General features: G+C 37.4%; 1 protein-coding gene across 2 annotated transcripts in view; it reads left to right on the top strand.

Annotated features, from left to right (window-relative positions):
* RADX (RPA1 related single stranded DNA binding protein, X-linked) overlaps positions 1-23,925 on the top strand; it is a 99,866-nt gene that overhangs the window by 6,664 nt on the left and 69,277 nt on the right. For both annotated transcript variants that reach the window (XM_027534501.1, XM_027534502.1), the window contains exons 2-3: positions 10,181-10,323; positions 12,255-12,447. In XM_027534501.1, coding sequence (XP_027390302.1) covers positions 10,181-10,323; positions 12,255-12,447 — 336 coding nt within the window. The remainder of the gene's footprint in view (positions 1-10,180; positions 10,324-12,254; positions 12,448-23,925) is intronic.

Below are 23,925 nucleotides of genomic sequence, written 5' to 3'. Positions count from 1 at the left end.
TTTGTAGACTTTTGGATCCCAGCCATTCTGACTGGCGTGAAATGGTACCTTATTGTGGTTTTGAGTTGCATTTCTCTGATAATGAGTGGTGTTGAGCATCTTTTCATGTGTTTGTTAGCCATCTGTATGTCTTCTTTGGAGAAATGTCTGTTTAGTTCTGTGGCCCATTTTTTGATTGGGTTGTTTTTTTTCTGAAATTGAACTGCAGGAGTTGCTTGTATTTTTTTGAGATTAATTCTTTGTCAGTTGCTTCATTTGTTATTATTTTCTCCCATTCTGAAGGCTGTCTTTTCACCTTGCTTAGAGTTTCCTTTGTTGTGCAGAAGCTTTTAATTTTAATTAGGTCCCATTTGTTTGTTTTTGCTTTTATTTCCACTATTCTGGGAGGTGGGTCATAGAGGATCCTGCTGTGATTTATGTCGGACAGTGTTTTGCCTATGTTCTCCTCTAGGAGTTTTATAGTTTCTGATCTTATGTTTAGATATTTAATCCATTTTGAGTTTATTTTTTGAAAGTGTTCTACTTTCATTCTTTTACAAGTGGTCGACCAGTTTTCCCAGCACCACTTGTTAAAGAGATTGTCTTTTCTCCATTGTATATTCTTGCCTCCTTTGTCAAAGATAAGGTGGCCATAGGTGCATGGATTTATCTCTGGGCTTTGTATTTTGTTCCATTGATCTATATTTCTGTCTTTGTGCCAGTACCATACTGTCTTGATGACTGTGGCTTTGTAGTAGAGCCTGAAGTCAGGCAGGTTAATTCCTCCAGTTCCATTCTTTCTCAAGATTGCTTTGGCTATTCGAGGTTTTTTTTATTTCCATACAAATTTTGAAATTATTTGTTCTAGCTCTGTGAAAAATACCATTGGTAGCTTGATAGGGATTGCATTGAATCTATAGATTGCTTTGGGTAGTATACTCATTTTCACTGTGTTGATTCTTCCAATCCATCAACATGGTATATTTCTCCATCTATTAGTGTCCTCTTTGATTTCTTTCACCAGTGTTTTATAGTTTTCTATATATAGGTCTTTAGTTTCTTTAGGTAGATATATTCCTAAGTATTTTATTCTTTTCATTGCAATGGTGAATGGAATTGTTTCCTAAATTTCTCTATTTTCTCATTATTAGTGTATAAGAATGCAAGGGATTTCTGTGTGTTGATTTTATATCCTGCAACTTACTATATTCATTGATTAGTAATTTTCTGGTGGAGTCTTTAGGGTTTCCTATGTAGAGGATCATGTCATCTGCAAACAGTGAGAGTTTTACTTCTTCTTTTCCAATTTGGATTCCTTTTATTTCTTTTTCTGCTCTGATTGCTGTGGCCAAAACTTCCAAAACTATGTTGAATAGTAGTGGTGACAGTGGGCACCCTTGTCTTGTTTCTGACTTTAGGGGAAATGCTTTCAATTTTTCACCATTGAGGATAATGTTTGCTGTGGGTTTGTCATATATAGCTTTTATTATGTTGAGGCATGTTCCTTCTATTCCTGCTTTCTGGAGAGATTTTATCATAAATGGATGTTGAATTTTGTCAAAGGCTTTCTCTGCATCTATTGAGATAATCATATGGCTTTTATTTTTCAATTTGTTAATATGGTGTATTACATTGACTGATTTGGATATTGAAGAATCCTTGCATCCCTTGGATAAAGCCCACTTGGTCATGGTGTATGATCTTTTTAATGTTTTGTTGGATTCTGATTGCTAGAATTTTGTTAAGGATTTTTGCATCTATGTTCATCAGTGATATTGGCCTTTAGTTTTCTTTTTCTATGGCATCTTTGTCAGGTTTTGGTATTAGGGTGATGGTGGCCTCATAGAATGAGTTTGGAAGTTTACCTTCCTCTGCAATTTTCTGGAACAGTTTGAGTAGGATATGTGTTAGCTCTTCTCTAAATTTTTGGTAGAATTCCACTGTAAAGCCGTCTGTACCTGGGCTTTTGTTTGCTGGAAGATTTCTGATTACAGTTTCAATTTCCATGCTTTTGATGGATCTGTTAAGATTTTCTATTTCTTCCTGGTCCAGTTTTGGAAAGTTGTACTTTTCTAAGAATTTGTCCATTTCTTCCAAGTTGCCCATTTTATTGGCATATAATTGCTGATAGTAGTCTCTTATGATCCTTTGTATTTCTGTGTTGTCTGTTGTGATCTCTCCATTTTCATTTCTAATTTTATTGATTTGATTTTTCTCCCTTTGTTTCTTGATGACTCTGGCTAATGGTTTGTCAGTTTTATTTATCCTTTCTAAGAAACAGGTTTTGGCTTTGTTGATTTTTGCTATGGTCTCTTTTGTTTCTTTTGCATTTATTTATGCCCTAATTTTTAAGATTTCTTTCCTTCTACTAACCCTGAGGTTCTTCATTTCTTCCTTTTCTAGTTGCTTTAGGGGTAGAGTTAGGTTATTTATTTGGTTTTTTTCTTGTTTCTTGAGGTATGCCTGTATTGCTATGAACCTTCCCCATAGAACTGCTTTTACAGTGTTCCACAGGTTTTAGGTTGTTATGTTTTCATTTTCATTCATTTCTATGCATATTTTGATTTCTTTTTGATTTCTTCTTTGATTTGTTGGTTATTCAGCAATGTGTTGTTCACCCTCCATAGGTTGGCATTTTTAATAGTTTTTCTCCTGTAATTGAGATCTAATCTTAATGCATTGTGGTCAGAAAAGATGCTTGGAATGATTTCAATGTTTTTGAATTTACCAAGGCTAGATTTATGGCCCCAGATGTGGTCTATCTTGGAGAAGGTTCCGTGTGCACTTGAGAAAAAGGTGAAATTCATTGTTTTGGGGTGAAATGTCCTATAGATATCAGTTAGATCTAACTGGTCTATTGTATCATTTAAAGTTTGTGTTTCCTTGTTAATTTCCTGTTTAGTTGATCTATCCATAGGTGTGAGTGGGGTATTAAAGTCTCCCTCTATTATTGTGTTATTGTTGATTTCCCCTTTCATACTTGTTAGCGTTTGTCTTACATATTGTGGTGCTCCTATGTTGGGTGCATATATATTTATAATTGTTTTATCTTCTTGGATTGATCCTTTGATCATGATGTAGTGTCCTTCTTTGTCTCTTTTCACAACCTTTATTTTAAAGTCTATTTTATCTGATACCAGTATTGCTACTCCTGCTTTCTTTTGGTCTCTGTTTGCATGGAATATCTTTTTCCAGCCCTTCACTTTCAGTCTGTATGTGTCCCTTGTTTTGAGGTGGGTCTCTTGTAGACAACATATATAGGGGTCTTGTTTTTGTATCCATTCAGCCAGTCTTTGTCTTTTGGTTGGGGCATTCAACTCATTTACGTTTAAGGTAATTATTGATAAGTATGATACCATTGCCATTTACTTCATTGTTTTGGTTTAAGTTTATACACCCTTTTGTTTCCTGTCTAGAGAAGATCATTTAGTATTTGTTGGAGAGCTGGTTTGGTGGTGCTGAATTCTCTCAGCTTTTGCTTGTTTGTAAAGGTTTGAATATTTTAATGAGATCCTTGCTGGGTACAGTAATCTGGGCTGTAGGTTATTTTCTTTCATCACTTTAAGTATGTCCTGCCATTCCCTCCTGGCCTGAAGAGTTTCTATTGAAAGATCACCTGTTATCCTTATGGGAATCCCCTTGTGTGTTATTTGTTGTTTTTCCCTTGGTGCTTTTAATATTTGTTCTTTGTGTTTGATCTTTGTTAATTTGATTAATATGTGTCTTGGGGTGTTTCATCTTGGGTTTATCCTGTTTGGGACTCTCTGGGTTTCTTGGACTTGGGTGATTATTTCCTTCCCCATTTTAGGGAAGTTTTCAGCTATTATCTCCTCAAGTATTTTCTCATGGTCTTTCTTTTTGTCTTCTTTTTCTGGGACTTCTGTGATTCGAATGTTGGGGCGGTTAACATTGTCCCAGAGGTCTCTGATGTTGTCCTCATTTCTTTTAATTTGTATTTCTTTTTTCCTCTCTGATTCATTTATTTCTACCATTCTGTCTTCTACTTCATTAATCCTCCCTTCTGCCTCCCTTATTCTACTATTTGTTCCCTCCAGAGTGTTTTTGATCACACTTGTTGCATTATTAATTATATATTGACTCTTTTATTTCTTCTAGGTCCTTGTTAAACCTTTCTTACCTCTTCTCAGTCCTTGTCTCCAGGCTGTTTATATGTGATTCCATTTTGTTTTCAAGATTTTGGATCATTTTCACTATCATTGTTCAGAATTCTTTATCAGGTAGATTCCCTATCTCTTCCTCTTTTGTTTGATTTGGTGGGCATTTATCCTGTTCCTTTACCTTCTGGGTATTCCTTTGTCTCTTCATCTTGTTTCTATTGCTGTGTTTGGGGTGGCCTTTCTGTATTCTGGCAGTTTGTGGAGTTCTCTTTATTGTGGAGTTTCCTCACTGTGGGTGGGGTTGAATGGGTGGTTGTCAAGGTTTCCTGGTTAGGGAAGTTTGTGTCGGTGTTCTGGTGGGTGGATCTGGATTTCTTCTCTCTGGAGTGTAATGAAGTGTCCAGTAATGAGTTATGAGATGTCAGTGGGTTTGGAGTGACTTTGGGCAGCCTGTATATTGAAGCTCAGGGCTGTGTTCCTGTGTTGCTGGAGAATTTGCGTGGTACGTCTTGCTCTGGAACTTGTTGGCCCTTGGGTGGTGCTTGGTTTCAGTGTAGGTATGGAGGCGTTTGATGAGCTCCTGTCGATTAATGTTCCCTGGAGTCAGGAGTTCTCCGGTGTTCTCAGGGTTTGGACTTAAGCCTCCTGCTTCTGGTTTTCAGTCGTATTTTTACAGTAGCCTCAAGACTTCTCCATCTATACAGCACCGTTGATAAAATGTCTAGGTTAAAGATGAAAAGTTTCTCCACAGTGAGGGACACCCAGAGACATTCACAGAGTTACATGGAGAAGAGAAGAGGGAGGAGAGAGTTAGAGGTGACCCGGATGAGATGAGGTAGAATCAAAAGAGGGAGAGAGCAAGCTAGCCAGTAATCACTTCCTTATGTGTGTTCCACAGTCTGGACCGCTCAGAGATGTTCATGGAGTTAAACACAGAAGAGAAGAGGGAGGAAGGAGACAGAGGTGACTAGGAGGAGAAGGGGAATCAAAAGTAGAGGGATAGATCCAGGCAGTAGTCAGTTCCCTAAGTGTTATCCACTGCCCAGAATACCCAAAGAGTGTCACAGAGTTAGGTAGAGAAGAGAAGGGGGAGGGAGGAGATAGAGGGGACCTCGTGGAGAAAAAGGAGAGTCAAAAGGGGGAGAGAGCAATCAAGCCAGTAATCACACTCCCAAGTAAAAATGGGTACTGAGGATTGGGTTCTTAAAGGTACACAATTGATAACAAATACCAAAAAGCAAAGATTAAAAATCTAAAGTAGAGGTTGGATTTTCAAAAATACAATATTAAAGAAAAAAAAGTCACAAAATTATAAAAAACAATATATATATATATATGAAGTTTGCGTTAAAAAATAGGGTCTCTCTTTTTTTTGCAAAGTAATGGTAGGTTATAAAAATTAAAATTAAAGGAGTAATAAGGACTTAAAATTTTTTTTCAAAATAAAGAATGATAGTAAAAATAGTAAAAATATATCTAGAATTTTCTCTGTTGTTGTTGTGGGCAGTGTGGGTTCAGTTCATTTTCGGATAGTTCCTTGGTCTGGCTTATATTTCGCAAGGTCTATATGCCCCTTACTATGTAGTCGGTACTAACTACAGGGTTTTAATCTATTGCATCTGTCACTTCCAAGGCGGTTCCCTCTGTTTTAGCTTCTTCTGTTTGCTGGTCTCTTCAGTGTCTGATTTCTACCCTAAAACAAGGGGGTGGTGGTGGACACTTTTTTAGGCTCACTTGTTCAGTTGTGGTGTGGGGAGGGAGGGATGCTGCAAACAAATAACACTGGCGTGTGTTCGCAGTGTCTCGGCAACACTAGGTTTGCCCCTGCTCACGGCATGTGTGCTTTCCCTTTGTACGCTGCTTAGGCTCTAGGTTGCTCTGCCATGAACTGTCTGAGACCGGCCCTGGGTTGTATGCACTTCCCAGGTCTAATCCACTCAGGTTCAGGTACTCGGGTAGTCCTCAGAGGGGCAAACTCGGTTGGGCCTGCGTTTTGTGCCCTTCCCAGGTCCAAGCAGCTCAGGTGACCAGGTGTTTGGTGAGCGCAGTCACTGCGACTTAAGGCCTCCCCCATCCCTGCCGCTCGGTTTTCTGGCTGTACAACTGGTGCACCTTCTCAGGCGGATGTTGACTGTCCAGAATCCCAAGAAGTCTTGGTTAGCAATGAAGCCTGCTTGCAGTTTGGTAGATAATGCCTCTCTGGGGCTGCGACTGCCCCCTTCTGGCTCTGGCTGCCTGTCCCCGGAGTGGGATGGTCTGCAGTGGGCTAGCTCTGCTCAGTCGTTCTGTTATCGGACCTGATGGTTTCTTAGGTTAGGGCTTTTCATGTAGCTCTCATCAGTCCTTTGTTCTGTGAGCAGGCCTGGTGGCATCTTACGTTAGGGCTTTTTGCGTGGTAGCTATCCCACAGTCTGGTTTGCTACCCCAAGTTAGTACCCTCAGACTGCCCTCCGGGCATTCAGGCCCAATCCTTACTCTAAGCAATGCAGCCTGCGCCTCGCTGCCCAGCCCCCACTTGCTAGTGGCGGATGCAGGCGTCTGTGCTGCTTCTCCACTGAGGGATTTACCGTGGGCATGTAATCTGTGGGTTTTAATTATTTATTTATTTTTCCTCCAGTTATGTTGCCCTCTGTGGTTCCAAGGCTCACACAGACTTGGCAGTGAGAGTGTTTCCTGGTTTTGGAAACTTCTCTCTTTTTTAAGAGTCCCTTCCTGGGACGGAGCTCCATTCCTACCTCTTTTGTCTCTCTTTTTGTCTTTTATATTTTTTCCTACCTCCTTCCAAAGACAATGGGCTGCTTTTCTGGGTGCCTGATGTGCTCTGCCGGCATTCAGAAGTTGTTTGTGGAATTTACTCATCGTTCAAATGTTCTTTTGATGAATTTGTGGGGGAGAAAGTGGTCTCCCCTTCCTGTTCCTCCACCATCTTCTTCCTTGTCCATGCATTATTTTTTTAACTATTTGAAAACATTTTTATCTTAGTGATTTAAGAGTATTATATTTTTATTCTCTTCAATGTTTTAGCATAATTATTTGAACTTGCATTTTATGTCAATATCCAGAATTATTTAGAGTTTTTAATATTCTCCTGCACAAGATGTTTAGGACTCTACTTAATCATAATGCATTTTAGTATACTGCTACATTGGATTTTAAAGTATTTGATTTAGGATTTTTGCCATTATAAATGTTTGGGGGTTTTAGTTCTCTTTTTTACTATTTGTTATAATTTTTAAGATTTATCTAAGTTTATCAAATGAATTGGTACAATTTTTATACTTACTGTGCTCTAGAACAACTGAAGAGAAAGCTATTCTTTGAAAATTGTTAACCATGTGAATCTGGTGCAGTTTGGAAGGTCATTATTAGGAACTTTTTCATTTTCTTCCATGGTTATTGATGTGTTCCAGTGTTCTGTTCTTAGGGCAACTATATTGGTAGTTCATATGTTTCTAGAAGACTATCAATTTCATTGCTGTTTTCATGCTTAGTGCTATATAATCATATAATCTTTAAAATTATTTTCTCTATGTTTATAGGTGATCACATTCTGGGTGTTATCTTTTTGTTTGATTTTTTCCTGATTGCACTTATAAGGTTTTACCTTTTTATTAATTTTTCCAGGGAATTGGACTTAACAGTCATACTGTTTTCTAATTCATTATTTTCAATTTTTATCTTTATTCCTCTTTATATTCCTTAGACTTATTCTTTTGAAGTGGTTTTCAATGTAATAATAATATTAAGGCTTTATTTTCTTTTTTTAAACTCTCCTTCTGAAGTACAGAGTGGAGTTTTCCAGAGGCTGCATGTCAAGGACATTGAAACAGACTGAATAAATGCCAAAGAAAATATGATTTATCCAGCTGTATTCTTTTAAGCTAGATAATAAAGAGATCTGCAAAAATGTAAAACAATACCACTCTTCCCACTACATTTTTGATTTTGAACAATGTAGTCATTTTTCAAAAATACATCTTTTTACTATGTATAACAGATTTATTGTTTTTGTTTTAAAGGAATTAATAAATATTTTTATTTCTTAGTTTTACTATGTAATATGGTAAGTATTGGTAAATATTACCCACATAAACAGAAGCTTATTGAGAAGGCAATGGCACCCCACTCCAGTACTCTTGCCTGGAAAATCCCATGGACGGAGGAGCCTGGGTAGGCCGCAGTCCATGGGGTCGCTAGGAGTCGGACATGACTGAGCGACTTCAGTTTCACTTTTCACTTTCACGCACTGGAGAAGGAAATGGCAACCCACTCCAGTGTTCTTGCCTGGAGAATCCCAGGGATGGGGGAGACTGGTGGGCTGCCGTTTATGGGGTCGCACAGAGTAGGACACCACTGAAGTGACTTAGCATAGCATTGAGGTCTTCAGTAATTTTTTAAGACTATAAAGGGGTCCTGAGACCACCAAGTTTAAGAAACACTATTGTGTTGTTTACTAATTTTTATATTGAATATGTAGTCTATTATTTTCATTCTTTCTTTTGATAAAGAATCCACTTATTTCTATGAATTTACATGGATTCCCCATTGTCTAAGTAATTTCTTTTTAACTTGTAATTTCTTTTTAGATTTTAGAGATATGTATATTCTATGAAGTTAATGAGGGGTTTTTTTGTTGTTGTTTTTACCCAATCTGGGAAAATGTTCTCCAGGCAGATGTTTGATCATGGCTGTCTGGACTCAATTGTAGCAGAAATAGTAGCTCTTACAGCTCTGGTTTTATAAAAGTGTGTAGCTTTTGAATTTATTCCACTTGTAAAGGAGGTGTATGTGCCTTCATTGGTCAAGAGTGTTCCACATACACTCTAGATAATTCAGAGCTGAGGTACAGTTTGTTTCACCATATTAAAAAGGAAATTACTTAATTGTGTCAGATCAAATACTAGTCTCTGTGATCCTGGACTAGTAGTTTTGGGAGAATCTGGAGGGAAATTTATACAAGATACCTAATACTGAAAATGGGGTGGGTATTAATGGTAGTGTTGTAATTATAAAAGGCCATTTAAACTGTTACTGAAAACAAAATACGAGAATACTTTTAATACCAAAGTTGAGGTGGTGATACATTATATAAATAAAAATGGAAGTGGAAGATGCCTTAGGGAAGTAAATGAAATGTTTGAACAAATACCAGTTCAGGTTTTAAAAGCTGGGACTGTAGGCTATGAGAACAAAATGTGGAGAAAATTGCAGATGGAATCCCTCTTAGCCCAAGGAAGAATAAAATTAGAAATACAAATTAATCTTTTAAAGGTGATGAATAGCTTTTAAACAGTTTTGGCACTTACCAACAGGCTTGGAGATTAAAACATTTTCAAGTAAATTATATGGCATATAAAAATGTAATAAGTGCCATTGGTATGTAGAAAAATGGGATGGAGATAAGTAAGGGGATTAGTTTTCTATAGGGGGGTTAGAGCTAGCATCACTAAGAAAGTGACCTTTGAGCAAAACTTGAAGGAGAAAAAGTCACTCAGATATCTAAGAGAAAGACATTCCAAACCCAGGGAACAGCAAGTGCAAAGGCCCTGATACAGGACCGTGTCTGGAATGTTTGGGGAAAATTGAACTTACACATATGAGACTAAGGTGGGGGCAATAAAGAAATATATCATGAAAATTCTACAAATTAAATGTATAAGTGCTTAGTAGTGGGAAAATATTCCATGGTTTTGAGTTTTTTCTTAAGGAAGGTAAGTTTTGATCCAAGTCTTCCAGGAAGTAATTACACAGTTTGACAAGATAGAGAGTATTATAGATGGACAGTTCCATCTAAATGTGTTTTTTAGCATAGGTATTTACCTATATTCCAGTAACATAGTAAATCATGGGTATGTGTGTGTGTGTGTGTATATATATATAAATATAAATATATATATATATATATATATATTTTACCATTATTATTAAGGTTACTGTTTATTGCTAAGTTTTGTATGTGAGAAGTATATAGACTGGCTTAGCTGGTGAGAAGGAGTTGATTTGGGTCTGATCTGGCTACCATTTTTAACTAATAAAATAGAATTTTGAAATCACTATGACATTTTTTCTTTTTTGTATTCTAGATACCAAAATAATTTCCCTTTCTCACCTTGAGATGACCTGGTCTAATACAAAGAATCTTCCTCCATTGCTTGTGAGAATCTTATATAAATCAAAACTGCGATACTATGGAAAACCCAATAAAAAGATAATTGAGCCATACCAGGTATGAATAGTGATAAGATGTTATATGTTAATTTATCAATCATAAATTATAACTTGCAGACATGATACCTTCATTAGGATAATTTATGTTTAAATAACACATTAAAAGTTCAACTTAGTAATGTATATAATGAACATAAATATATATTTCAGAGTATTTTTCTGTATAATTTCTTATACAAAAAGGAATTATTTCTGTATTAGTGCTCTTTAGTTCCCTTGATCCAGCTAGTCTCCTTCATACCTTTTTCTGTATCTTCAGTGTTTTCCTTTTTTACTGAGATTTCTATACCAGCATATAAATATTAGTAATATATAGTCTGTGTGGGCATGCTCAGTTGCTTCAGTTGTGTCCGACTCTTTGCAACCCCATGGACTGTAGTCCTCTGTCCATGAAATTTTCCCGGTAAGAATACTGGAATGGGTTGTCATGCTTTCCTCCATGAGATCTTCTTGACCCAGGGATCAAACCCGTGTCGCCTGCATCTCCTACATTGCAGCCAGATTCTTTACTACTGAGCCACCATGGAAGCCCAGATATATAGTATAGTCTTCCATTTTAAAAAAGGAAAACAATCTTTGACATCAGGACACCTGTATTCTCTCTCTCCTTCAGGCAAGCTCCTTGAAGAAGTAGTCTACACTAGTTGTTTTCACTGTCTTGCCTCCTGTTTACTTCTCAACACAATTAACTCGGCTCTTTTCTTCAGCTGGTCACTCACTATAGAGACCTTAATTGTCAAATCTATCTGACACTTCTCTGTTATCTTGACTGCATATGATGCTGATTTCTGTCCCATTTTTTTTAAACTTAACATTTTACTGTATTTCCACATTATCAAAAATTATTTAGAGTGCTTTGCTAAGCTTTTATAATAAAAGTTATACATACTTCTAGGGAATTTGCAAAGTATATAAAGATATATTAAGCTGATAAATAATATCAACCCAAATCCTACCACTCAGTGAGAATCACTGTTAATATTAGTGTGTTTTATTTCCCCATTTTGTATGTATAGATCATATATACATACATGTATGTATCTCTCATAAATGCATATGTCTCTGATAGCATATGTATGTCATATATACCACATCTATGCATATATGTATTCCTATCATGTATTTGTTGTTGTTTAGTTACCAAGTCATGTCCAAATCTTTGTGATCCCATGAACTATGGCCTGCCAGGCTCCTCTGTCCATGGGATTTCCTAGGCAAGAATACTGGAGTGTGTTGCCATTTCCTTCACCAGGGGATATTCACGACCCAGGGATCAAACCCGTGTCTCCTGCATTGGCAGGTGGATTCTTTATCACTGAGCCACTAGGGAAGTCCCCTATTATATATTACATATGACTATGTAATATATCATTGGAGAAGGCAATGGCACCCCATTCCAGTACTCTTGCCTGGAAAATCCCATGGACGGTGGAGCCTGGTAGGCAGCAGTCCATGGGGTCGCTATGAGTCAGACACGACTGAATGACTTCACTTTCACTTTTCACTTTCACGCATTGGGGAAGGGAATGGCAACCCACTCCAGTGTTCTTGCCTGGAGAATTCCAGGGACGGGGGAGCCTGATGGACTGCTGTCTATGGGGATCGCACAGAGTCTGACACGACTGAAGTGACTTAGCAGCAGCAGCAGCATGTCATGTATCATAGTAAATTTTCTTACAAAATGGGAATCATAGTATATATAACATTTTGTATCATTTAACATTTTCTTAAGTTTTTCTCACATTACTAAAAGTTCTTCATAACTTTTCATCATTACAGAGTCTCTCATATTACATCATAAATTACTCAGTGGTTCTCCTATAATTTTGCTTCCTCATTCTTAAAAAATAAAATTTGAACACCATGTAGGTAAAAGTAACAAATATGCATTTATTAGGTAAAATATGCTTTTACTTTTTTTTTTCCTAGACCTTTTTGGAAGTTGCTGACAGCTCAGGCACAGTGTCCATGATTATGTGGAATACCCTGTGTCCTGAGTGGTACAAAAGTCTGCATGTTGGTTTAGTTCTTCTGCTTCAAAATTATTCTATTAGAAAGAGTTATCCATTCAGGATGCAGCCTCTTCCTGTGGATCCACACATCAAACTAATTTCTACAATGGGTTAAGTATTCAGTGAATTTGTTATTTTATCATTATTTTGTTTGTATAAATTTGTAAAGTACCATATCAGTCAAAAGAACTTAAAAATTACTGACGCTATTAGAACCTGACAAACCTTTAAATTCCTTTATCCATAAAAAAATTTTAAGCAATCACTTAATAAGTGTATTTATTCATTTATTAAGGAAAAGCATCTGAGATATTTATTATTGATTAATGAATGCCACTTTGGATTTACTTATTTTTCTTTTCTTTCATTTTTGTATTAAAATATTAAATAGTGACTTGAATATAGTTTTTGTTACTTCAAGGTACCATTTCACAGGGCTTTTGTCAACATTCTATTTTGAAATAATTTTGAACTTATACACAGAAGTTGAAAGAATAGTATAAAGAACTCCTGTATACCACACAGATTCAGCAGTTGGCAACATTTACTTTATCATTTCTCCACTATAGATAGATAGATAGATAGATCTCACCTCTGAACCATTTGAGAATAAGTGGCAGCCATCATATATACATATCCCTTTACCTCTAAACACTTTGGTGATATTTTACTCTCTGTTTCCTAAGAACAAGAACATTCTATTACACAGTCACAGGTCACAGTATAGTTATCAAAACTAGGAAATTTAAAGTTGATATAATAATGCTATATAACTTATGATCAGTATTCAAATGTTGCCAATTATTGTAATCTTGAAAGGACTCTTCCTAATTAGTATTGAAATCACAGTATTGATATCTTGGCATCATCCTTAATATTTGGGGAACATTAGAATTAATATATTAAGTGATTGCTTAAGGTGTGGATATGACTTCTTTGAATTTCCATTTTTCAAAATTGTAGGACACATCAGTCAACAGTTTTAAGCACTGTTTTTGGTTTGTCATAGTTTTATACTGGACCTGTATTTCTATGTATTCTGAACTCCCTAGCTGACCTATTAAGGTTAATTACATAAAGAATGTTCAGATAATGTAGCCTTTGTTCACTGTTTACCGAAACATATATTTAGGACAATTTCATATGATTCTGTATTAGTGTCTACCGGCTATTGAAGGTGGACATCAATTTGGCTGGGTGAACAAGATATTAATTAATTTGGTACGACTAGTCCATTATCGCATTACTCTTTATCATAGGAGAAGATAAACTGATTGCTGTTGAGATTTAATTAAGAAAATGTAGTGAAAGTTGGCAAGAGGAAGCTAATTCTAAACGTGTATTATTGTGTCTGCCAATTTATAAATTCTTTCCAACAACCATGCATCTCCAAGTGACAAAATTGCTTTTTAGTAAAAATTGAGACATTCTTTGTCAATAACAGATAAGGTAAGTGACTTTGTTGATGTCATATAATTGATCACTGGCATAGTGAAAATTGAAACCTAGTTCTCCTGATACCTAACCTAATGTTCTTTTTACTAAATACAGTGTTTTCTGATATAAAGAAAATTAACTTCAATCACAGTTTCTATGTGGCTGTGGACAAATCTAGAAATGAGTCTGTACTAATAGCTGCTTCTAAACCTTAAAAACATATGGAAAGTGGGCAATAGACAGCATGTGGTCAGTAGATAAATAGTTATTAAAACATAGCAGTGAAAGTGAATTGAGCTCTATGCTACCTCTGCTACACAGAATTATAGGGCCAGATTTTGATAATATAAACTCTCTTTTTAGGATATGCTGCTGCTGCTGCTAAGTCGCTTCAGTCGTGTCCAACTCTGTGCGACCCCATAGACGGCAGCCCACTAGGCGAAGCTATTTATACTTTTAAGTGAATAATTACAAATACAGAAATCATTTTTAAAATGAGAGCCTTAATGAGAATATGTTTAAAATGCACCGTTTAGTCTTTAGAACAGTTTTACTTATCAGTGTTAGCATCAGTCTCTGTTATCCCACACCTTTTTAATAAGTAACAGGACTTTTTCCCTCTTCATCAAGGGTCAGTGAGCTATTTCTATAAATAGCTGAATAGTAAATATTATAGGATGTATAAGCAGTATAATCTCTTTCACAACAACTCGGCTCTGTCTTTATTGAGTGAAAGTAACCAAAGATAATATGGCAATGGATGGGCATAGCTGTATTACAGTAAAACTTTTATGTGCAAGACACAGGCAGCCATCTACAAGCCATAGTTTGCCTAGTGTTCCTGTATAAGTGGATCTCAATACTATTGATATATTAGTATCATTTCAGGAGCTTTAAAGAACCATGACCACCCCACTCTCAGAGATTTCGAATTATTAATAATTATTCTGAGGAGGGGACCACACATTGATGTATCTCTGAAACTCCTCAGATGGATTCTAATGTACAGCCAGGGTTGAAAACTATTGATCTATGATTTTTAAAAATCTCAGTGTGATTAATCATCTTTTAAAGGGAAAAAAAAAAGTTCTGTGAACTGTGGTAGGCACAGGAAACACAAAGATAAGTAATATAGAATTCTACCCTTAGAATTAATCTAGCACATAGATAGAGAACCTGTGGACACAGCGGGGGAAGGAGAGGGTAGGACGAATTAAGAGAGTAGCATTGAAACATATACATTACTCTGTGTAAAAAAGATAGCTAGTGGGAAGCTGCTGTATAGTACAGGGAGCGCAACTAGGTCCTCTGTGATGACCTAAGGAGTGGTTAAGAGGCTCAGGAAGGAGGGGATATATGTATATTTATAGATGATTCATGTTGTCGTACAGCAGAAACCAACACAACAATTATCCTCCAATTTAAAAAAATAATTAGTCTAGCAGGGTAACAGATATGTAAGATGAACAAATTACATTAACATGAAAGACTGCTGACAGTAAACGGTAAGAAAAAAGGATGAATGGAAGGGGAGAGGAAATGAACAGAAATGGAGTTGAGGAAAGAGTGAATGGTCTGGACAGTAGGAGAATGGGTTGAATTGGAGAAAACGTAAGTAAGGGTTAGGAATAAGAACAGTGTAGTTTAAATGTTATGAGAGAACACATGAGAAAGAGTACGCAACGAGGGTCAGTTTGGTCAGTTCAGAAATAAGGATCTGTGATACTATCACTGCCTTCTAGGTGTTGATGTTGGAACACAAACCGTTGGGGTAATTTAGCTTGGTTTATTTTTTCATGCTTACACATAATAGTTGTAAGTTATAGAAAATAATGTAATTTTAAAGAAACTAAATAAATGGAAGCTTGTGAAGATGAAAATTCTGTTGTAAAAAAAAGGACATATTTGCTGGCAATGTATGATTTTTGTATATTGACTTTTTGTTTATTGTTCTGTCCTATCTTATACAAAATAGTGTTCAGTTGACATACACAAATGATAAACCTTTTAAAGTCTTGAGATTTTCAGACTGTATTACATAATACATATTGAGGTAATAACCTTAGGTGTTTTGGGTTTGGAGTGAAGGAAGTTTTTAATTCATTTGAAATCCTAGCATTTTAGAGCTGGGAGGGACCTTGAGTATAACTGAATAACTATGGCTATGAAAGTGCTTTGTAAAATGCAAACTATTTTCTAGGTACAAGGTAATACCATGTAATACAAACTTTGTTCACTCATATATGAAGAGGTAAAAGAGAATTTTGTAGTCACATGTTTGGTAATAGGCAAAATGAGAAAGCAGTCATCTTCATTCTGGTTTAATCTTTGTTTGCTACATAGCAAATCCTTAGAAAAACATTGACATTAAGAAATAAGAAACCCAGATAGTTCTATAACTATTAAAGTGAATCAGAGGTTTAAAATAATCACACACACACCCACCTCTCACTCACCAGGCAGGTATCATTGTATAAGCAAATTCTAGCAAACATTGAAGGAATGTATCATTAGAGAATAAAGTAAGAAGGTATACTCTCTGACTTATTCTTTGCTACCAATATAACCTTGATAATTAAAACCAAATAAGAATTTTATGAATGTGGAAAACTAAAGGCTATCTTCAGCTATGAACATATATACAGATATACAAAATTGAAGGTTAGCAAACTGAATTGTTATATGTAAAAAAAAAAATGATTACACATTGTGACTAAGCTGTATTGTTTTCCAGCAATGCAAAGTTGATTTTACTTACAAAAATAGACAAGTGTCACTGCCACATTAATAGATTAAAGAAGGTTGTCCTAGCAGAGCCATAAAAGTCATTTGCTAAAATTTTACACACATTCATAAATTTTAAAAAGAAAATACCAAGAAAAGGAACTTTCCATAACTGATAAAGGATGTTTGCAAAACCAAATGAAAACAAACACAACTCTTAAGGGGAAAATTTAGAAACACTCCAAAATTTTTTTTTTTGGGGGGGCATGCCTTGTGTCATACCAGATCTTAGTTCCCCAGCCAGGGATTGAACCTGAGCCTTCTGTAGCAGAAGGGCAGAATCTTAATGACTGGACTACTAAGGAAGTCCTGAAACACTCCTTTGTAAAATGGGGACCATTGATGGTCTCTTATTACTATTTCTGTTTAATGTTGTACAGGCTGCCCTTGCCAATGTGGGGATGTGTGAGTGCCTGTGTGCTCAGTTGTGTCTTGATTCTTTGCGACCCCATGGACTCTAGCCCACTAGGCTTCTCTGTCCTTGGAATTCTCCAGTCAAGAATACTGGGGTGGGTTACCATTTCCTCCTCCAGGGGATCTTCCCAACCCAGGGATCAAATCCGCTTTGGCAGGTCAGTTCTTTACCACTGCACTGCCTAGTGAGAAGATAAAATCCATTAAAAGCATAAGAGCTTTTTATTGAGGTATAGTTGATGTATTGGCCTCCTGGGTAGCTCAGCTGGTAAAGAATCTGCCTGCAATGCAGTAGACCCCCATTTGATTCCTGGGTTGGAAAGTTCCCCCGGAGAAGGGATGGGCTACCCACTCCAGTATTCTTGGGCTTCCCCAGTAGCTCAGATGGTAAAGAATCCTGCAATGCAGCAGACCTTGGTTTGATCCTTGGGTTGGGAAGATCCCCTAGAGGAAGGCATGGCAACCCACGCCAGTATTCTTGCCTGGAGAATCCCATGGACAGAGGAGCCTAGCTGGCTACAGTCCATGGAGTTGCAAAGAGTTGAACACAATGGAGCAACTAGGCACAGCACAACACAGTTGCTGTATTGCTTTACAATATGTTAGTTTCAGGTGTCCTACATAGTGACTTGACATTTGCATACATTACAAAATGATCACCATAAGTCTAGTGACTACCTGTCCCCAAAGAAAGTTATTATAATGTTTTTATAAAGTTATTATAACTTCTTATTTTGTATATTTGGAGAAGGCAATGGCACCCCACTCCAGTACTCCTGCCTGGAAAATCCCATGGACAGAGGAGCCTGGTGGGCTGCAGTCCATGGGGTCGCTAAGAGTTGGACACGACTGAGTGACCTCACTTTGACTTTTCACTTTCCTGCATTGGAGAAGGAAATGGCAACCCACTCCGGTGTTCTTGCCTGGAGAATCCCAGGGACGGAGGAGCCTGGTGGGCTGCCGTCTATGGGGTCGCACAGAGTTGGACACGACTGAAGCGACTTAGCAGTAGCAGTATTTTGTATATTACATCCCCTTGGCTTACTTGTTTTATTGTATAACTGCAAGTTTGTACCTCTTAATTCCCATCACCTATTTCATCCCCCAACCCCTGGCAACAGCTGATTTATTCTGTGTATCTGTGAATCTGTTTTTGTTTTGTATGTTGAATTTATTTTAAGATTCCACACATACGTGAGACCATATGGTATTTATATTTCTTTATCTAGCTTATTTCACGTAGCATAATATCCTCTAGATCCATCCATGTTTCAAGTAGCAAGATTTCATTATTTTTGATGGCTGAGTAATATTCCACTGTGTGTGTGTGTGTGTGTGTGTGTTTGTCACACACACCACATCTTCTTTATCCATTAGTCTGTCATTGGACATTTAGGTTGCTTCCATGTCTTGACTATTGTAAATGACACTTCAGTGAACACTGATGTGCATATACCTTTTTGAATTAGTGTTTTTGTTTTTTCAGGTAAATAGCCAGAAGTAAAATTTCTGGGTCATATGGTAGTTCTGTTTTTAACTTTTTGAGAAACCTCTATACTGTTGTCTGTAGGGGCTGCATCAATTTACAATCCCAACAGTGCACAAAGGTACCCTTTCCTTTACATACCTGCCAACATCTGTTATTTGTTGTCTTTTATGATGATAGCCATTCTAACAGGTGTGTGGTGGTATCTCATTATGGTTTTGATTTGCAGTTTCCTAATGATTAGTGATGTTATGCATCTTTTCATGTCCATTGGACATCTTTGTGTTGTCTGAGAAAAATAAATATCTATTCAGGTCCTCTTCCCAGCTTTTAATTTAGTTTTTTTTTCTTTAGTATTTGTATAAATTATTTGTCTATTTTGGATATTAACCCCTTATTGAATTATCATTTGTAAACACCTTCTCCCTTCAATGGGCTGTCTTTTCATTTTGTTGATAGTTTGCTTTGCTTTGCAAAAGTTTGACGTGGTCACATTTGTTTATTTTTGTTTTTATTTCCCTTGCCTGAGGAGACAGATCCAAAAATATATGCTAAGACCAATGTCAGAGAGCACAGGGCCTCTGTTTTCTTTTTTTTTTTATTTTTTATTTTTTAACTTTTAGAAGTTTTAGGGTTTTAGGTCTTACATTTAAGCCTTTAATCCATTTTGAGTTTTATCTTTGTATATGGTGTGAGAAAGTAGTCCAGTTTGATTCTTTTGCATAGAGCTGTCCAATATTCCCAATGTCATTTATTGAAGAGGCTGTTTTTCCCCATTCTTGCCTCCTTTGTCATGGATTAATTGACCATATAAGCATGGATCACAAGGGCTATATGCTTAGGGGTGCCTCCTATGCCGGTTGTGTGAGCCTTCCTATTGTGAATGACTACTGTGGACATGCTGGTAGGCAGGGCACCCCTGGCCTAGTTGGCTGCCAGACCCTACCTTGTGTGGAGGCTGCTAGCCACTGGAAGGTGGGAGCCAGTCCCTGGGCAAGGGATGGGATTGTCGAGTGGGTCCATGGCTAGTGCCAGCCTGCTGGTGGGTGGGCCTGGGTTACTGCAGGAATAGCTGCTTGGAGAAGGAAATGGCAACCCACTCCAGTGTTCTTGCCTGGAGAATCCCAGGGATGGGGGAACCTGGTGGGCTGCTCTCTATGGGGTCGCACAGAGTTGTACACAACTGAAGCGACTTAGCAGCAGCAGCAGCTGCTTGGTATGGAGGTGTCCCAGGACTGGAGCTGACCAGCTGGTGGGTGTGTAAGCCAGAGACTTCTGCCATAGGGCAAAGCCCCAGTCACACCTGACCCACAGACTCTGCTGTGGACCTTCAAGGATGCAGCAGAGAATGGGGGAGAGGCTGCCCTGGCAAGGTTTCTTTCACCTTAAGGACACCTTCTCTTCTCTAGTCTGTGTCATCCCTAACTTTCACTCTTGAGAAAACACTAAATACTGGAGGATCAGAAAGAGGGCATCTGGTGTATTGAGACACCCATTAGGATTTTGATAAGTCCCCCAAGGTGCACCTTGAGGTCTCTTGATGTTTTCCATTTGAGGAACTGATGCAGTTCCAGTTCAGGGGTTTCTCCCTGTAGACAGGGCACCCAGTTTGTAAGGCACTGCTTTGCACAAATGTCACAGGCTTAGTGGGACTTGGAAGTCACATTTGGGGCATTCTTGCCATTTGGTTTTTTGAATTTCTGGGCATCTCTTTGCCATTTGCTTTTTTGGGGTAACTTCCTGCAGGCGTGATTTGGTTTGGTTTGTTTGCTTTGAGTGCACAGATATTTTGTACTAATTGCTTCCTTTAAGGTTCCATCTCCAAGTCCCCTAGGAAAAATCCTAAGTGATTGGTAGACCTATCATTATGATCCAATGAGGAGAAAACAGAAACTTGATGAAACTTTAACAAAGGCTTTCTAGGGGGAAACTTGGATTTCTGTCTTTGAGATGTAAATGTTCTATCTTATCTTCCTAGGACATTCTGTGTTTGTGTGTTGGTATGTATGTATGTATGTGTTTTGAAAACTCTGACCTTTTGGATAAAGGTCACAGGTCTAATGGAACTGGGAAGCCATGTTAATGTGACTCTGGCTGGCTAGGTTTTGGTTTATTCTGGTTACTTTGGTAACGCACAGACATCTGGTACTAACTGCTTCCTGTAAGGCTTCCTCTACGTTTTCTTGTTTCTTTCTCCTCAAATCCCTGCGAACAGGCTAGTGGCTATGGAAGCAACTGAGGAACTCTGGCCAGGGTTACTCTCTGGTGTGTTCCAAAGGCCCTGCAGCCCACTGTGCCACAGTATCTGCCACCCAAGCAAGTGAAGGCTCTCCTTTCCTTCTGCCTTAAGTTGAGAACCAGGCCAATTAAAATTGTGCAAGCACAGGTCAGGCACTTAAAAGCCATTAGGGTGCCTGCTGCTTGAAGACTCCCTTGACAGGATAAGGGGGATCATGGAATGGACCAGGCTAATAGGGTATCCACCCCCAACAAGACAACTTCCGTGCAATGCCAGACACATCTGGTTCAAGCATAACACTGAGCCCACTTTTCCCTGGCTGCTGCCTTCCTGGCAAGACTATGAGGTGGATTCCTCAGCCTATCTTTCCTATTACTGTCACCTCTTTCCCCCTTGGTCCAGATTGATTTACAGGAGGCTAAGTGTTGCCTCTGAGCCTTCCCAAGAGGCCTTCTTCCCTAAGCTAGAAAGGGAAAAACTTTCCAACATAGGTAAATTGGTATGTCAGTCCTTCAGTTTCATTGAGGTAGCCACACAATTCTTTTTTTTAAAAAAAAGGAAAAACAAAACTATCCTTGTTTTACAAATGTAATCTTTACAGGACCAGAAGGGTGGCTCCAAAATTAATCCAAAACCCTCCAGTCCTTTTACCACTTCCCAAATCTTCCATGTTTATCTTAAGAGGCTTGTAAATATTTTCAAAAAGGGAAACAAAGTCATCCTAGGAAGAACTTGCCTGTATCTTTGAGATGCAAGTGTCCTATCTGGTCTTCTCAGGACCACTCATCTCTGCTGTCTCTTAAAATGCAAATTTTAGAGGGGGTAAACTAGAAGTTGGCTTGTCCAAGGTAAACAGTAATCCTAAATGCTTTTTCTGCAAATATTTAGCCATCTAGCCAAGTGAATCTGACTTGTTTCATCTGTCAGAAACCCAATTTTAATGCAACTTCTTTTGTAAACTGATGGGTTTTACATTGCTGAACCTGACTCAGGACTGAAATCTTAAAATAAGAACTAAGGTCTCTGTGTGTGTATATGTATCTTTGACTTTGGATAACATTGCCTTGGTTGATTTGTAAAAGAGCTCTATTTAATTGGCTTAAATAAAAGTAAGTACTTACAAACCAAACAATTCAAAATACAAAAGAAATTAAGCTAAGTGAGTTTCAGGCTCACATGAGCTGGAAAGTATTTAGAATCAAATTAATATCTGAAATTAATGTTTGTTATTACAAATTTGTCAGCAAGGAAAGGAACTTGGTATGAAGAAAATTTTAAGGACAGAAAATGTAAATGAAATAAGAGCTTTAGATAAATTCTATTAAGAGTAATAGTGGCATAGTGGTAAAGAATCTGCCTGCTGATGCAGGAGATGCAGGTTTCATTCCTGGCTTGGGAAGATTCCCTGGAGGAGGAAATGTCAACCCACTCCAGTATTCTTGCCTGGAAAACCTCATGGACAGAGGAACTTGGTGGGCTACAGTCCATGGGGTCGCAGAGTTGGACACGACTGAGCATACAATATGAAGAGAAAAAAAATGACATTATATTCCTATATCACAGCTATAAAAATCAATGCCAGAGATATCAAATGCTTAAATATGATAGGCAAAACTTTTAGAAGAACTTACAGAAAGTATCTGTTTGCCTTTAGGATAAGGAAGCATCTTGTGGATAGCACAAAGAAATGGTAACCATAAAAGAAAGATTAATAAGCTTAACTACATTAAAATTAAGAACTTCTGGGACTTCCCTGGTGGTCCAATGGCTGACTCCATGCTCCCAGTGTAGAGGGCCCAGGTTCTATTCCTAATCGGGAAACTAGATCCCACATGCCACAGCTAAGAGTTTAAATGCCACAGGTAAAAAAGATCCTGCATGCTGCAACTAAGACCCAGCAGAGCCAAATAAATAAATAAAATATTTTTTAAAGGATAAAACAAAAATTAAGAACTTTTGTCCATCAAAAGACACCCCCAAAAATTCAAAAACTGGGTGAAGATATTTGCAATAGTATAATCAACAAAGGTATGCAATATATATAAACAACTAATACAAATAAGAAAAAGGCAATCCAGTAGAAAAAATGTTCAAAAATATTAGGAGTATTTCACGAAAGAGGATGCATAGATGAACTATAGGTATATGAAATGTTGTTGAACATAATTAGTCGTAAGAGAAGTACAAAATAAGACCACAACAAATTGCCATTTTGTATCATTAGATTGACAAAAAATAAGAAAGTTAGGAATTTCCCTGGCTGTCCAGAGATTAAGACTCTGTGCTTCCACTGCAGGAGTCACAGGTTCAATCCCTGGTCAGGGAACTAAGATTCCATATGCTGCGTGGTACAGCCAAAATAAATAAATAAATAAATTTAACAGAACCAAAATTTGGAGAGGATGTGGCTCAATGGAATTCTTGTACATTGCTGCTGAAACTGTTAATAGTTTAATATTTAATATTTAGTAAATATTAATAAATATTTATAATATTAATAAACTAAGTGAAGAGTTAATAAATACTACTTTAGAATAGTTTGGAATTATCCTATAGAGTGACTTCCCTGGTGGCTCAGACAGTAAAGCATCTGCCTACAATGTTAGAGACCCTTGTTCGATCCCTGGTTTGGGAAGATCCTCTGGAGAAGGAAATGGCAACCCACTCCAGTACTCTTGCTTAGAAAATCCCATGGACAGAGGAGCATGGTAGGCTCCTACAGTCCCTGGAGTCACAAAGAGTCGGACATGACTGAGCAAATTCTTCATCCTATACAGTGGAACATTTGCATATTTTATAATCCAGGTTTTCCCTTCTGGATATAATACCTTAGAAAGTATTTGCCTGTGTGTACAAGGAGATATGTCGAAAAAAATTCATAGTTACTGTTTGTTATGACAAAAGCTGGAAATAACCCATATGTCCAGCAATATGATCAAGAGTAAATAGAATTGTAGTATATCAACGCCCTGGAACATTATTCGCAGTAGAAAGGAGAAAAAAAAAAAATGCTACACGAAGCTGCATGGATGAATTTTAAGACCATAATGTTAAGTGGGGAAAAAAGTAGCCCTAGAATACTACATTATGGTGTTACTCCATTCATTTAAAGTTCAAAAACAAATCCAAATAGTGTACTATTTGGGCAAAAACACTTAAGTGATTTTTTTTAAACCTTTTTAAAAATTTAAGTATATGGTAAAACACAAAGATAAGTGGATGTGATAA

The sequence above is a fragment of the Bos indicus x Bos taurus genome, chromosome X, assembly GCF_003369695.1.
Source record: "Bos indicus x Bos taurus breed Angus x Brahman F1 hybrid chromosome X, Bos_hybrid_MaternalHap_v2.0, whole genome shotgun sequence".
NCBI lineage: Eukaryota > Metazoa > Chordata > Mammalia > Artiodactyla > Bovidae > Bos > Bos indicus x Bos taurus.
The sequence above is the reverse complement of the archived record's forward strand: the minus strand, read 5'-3'. Positions and strand labels throughout refer to the sequence as shown.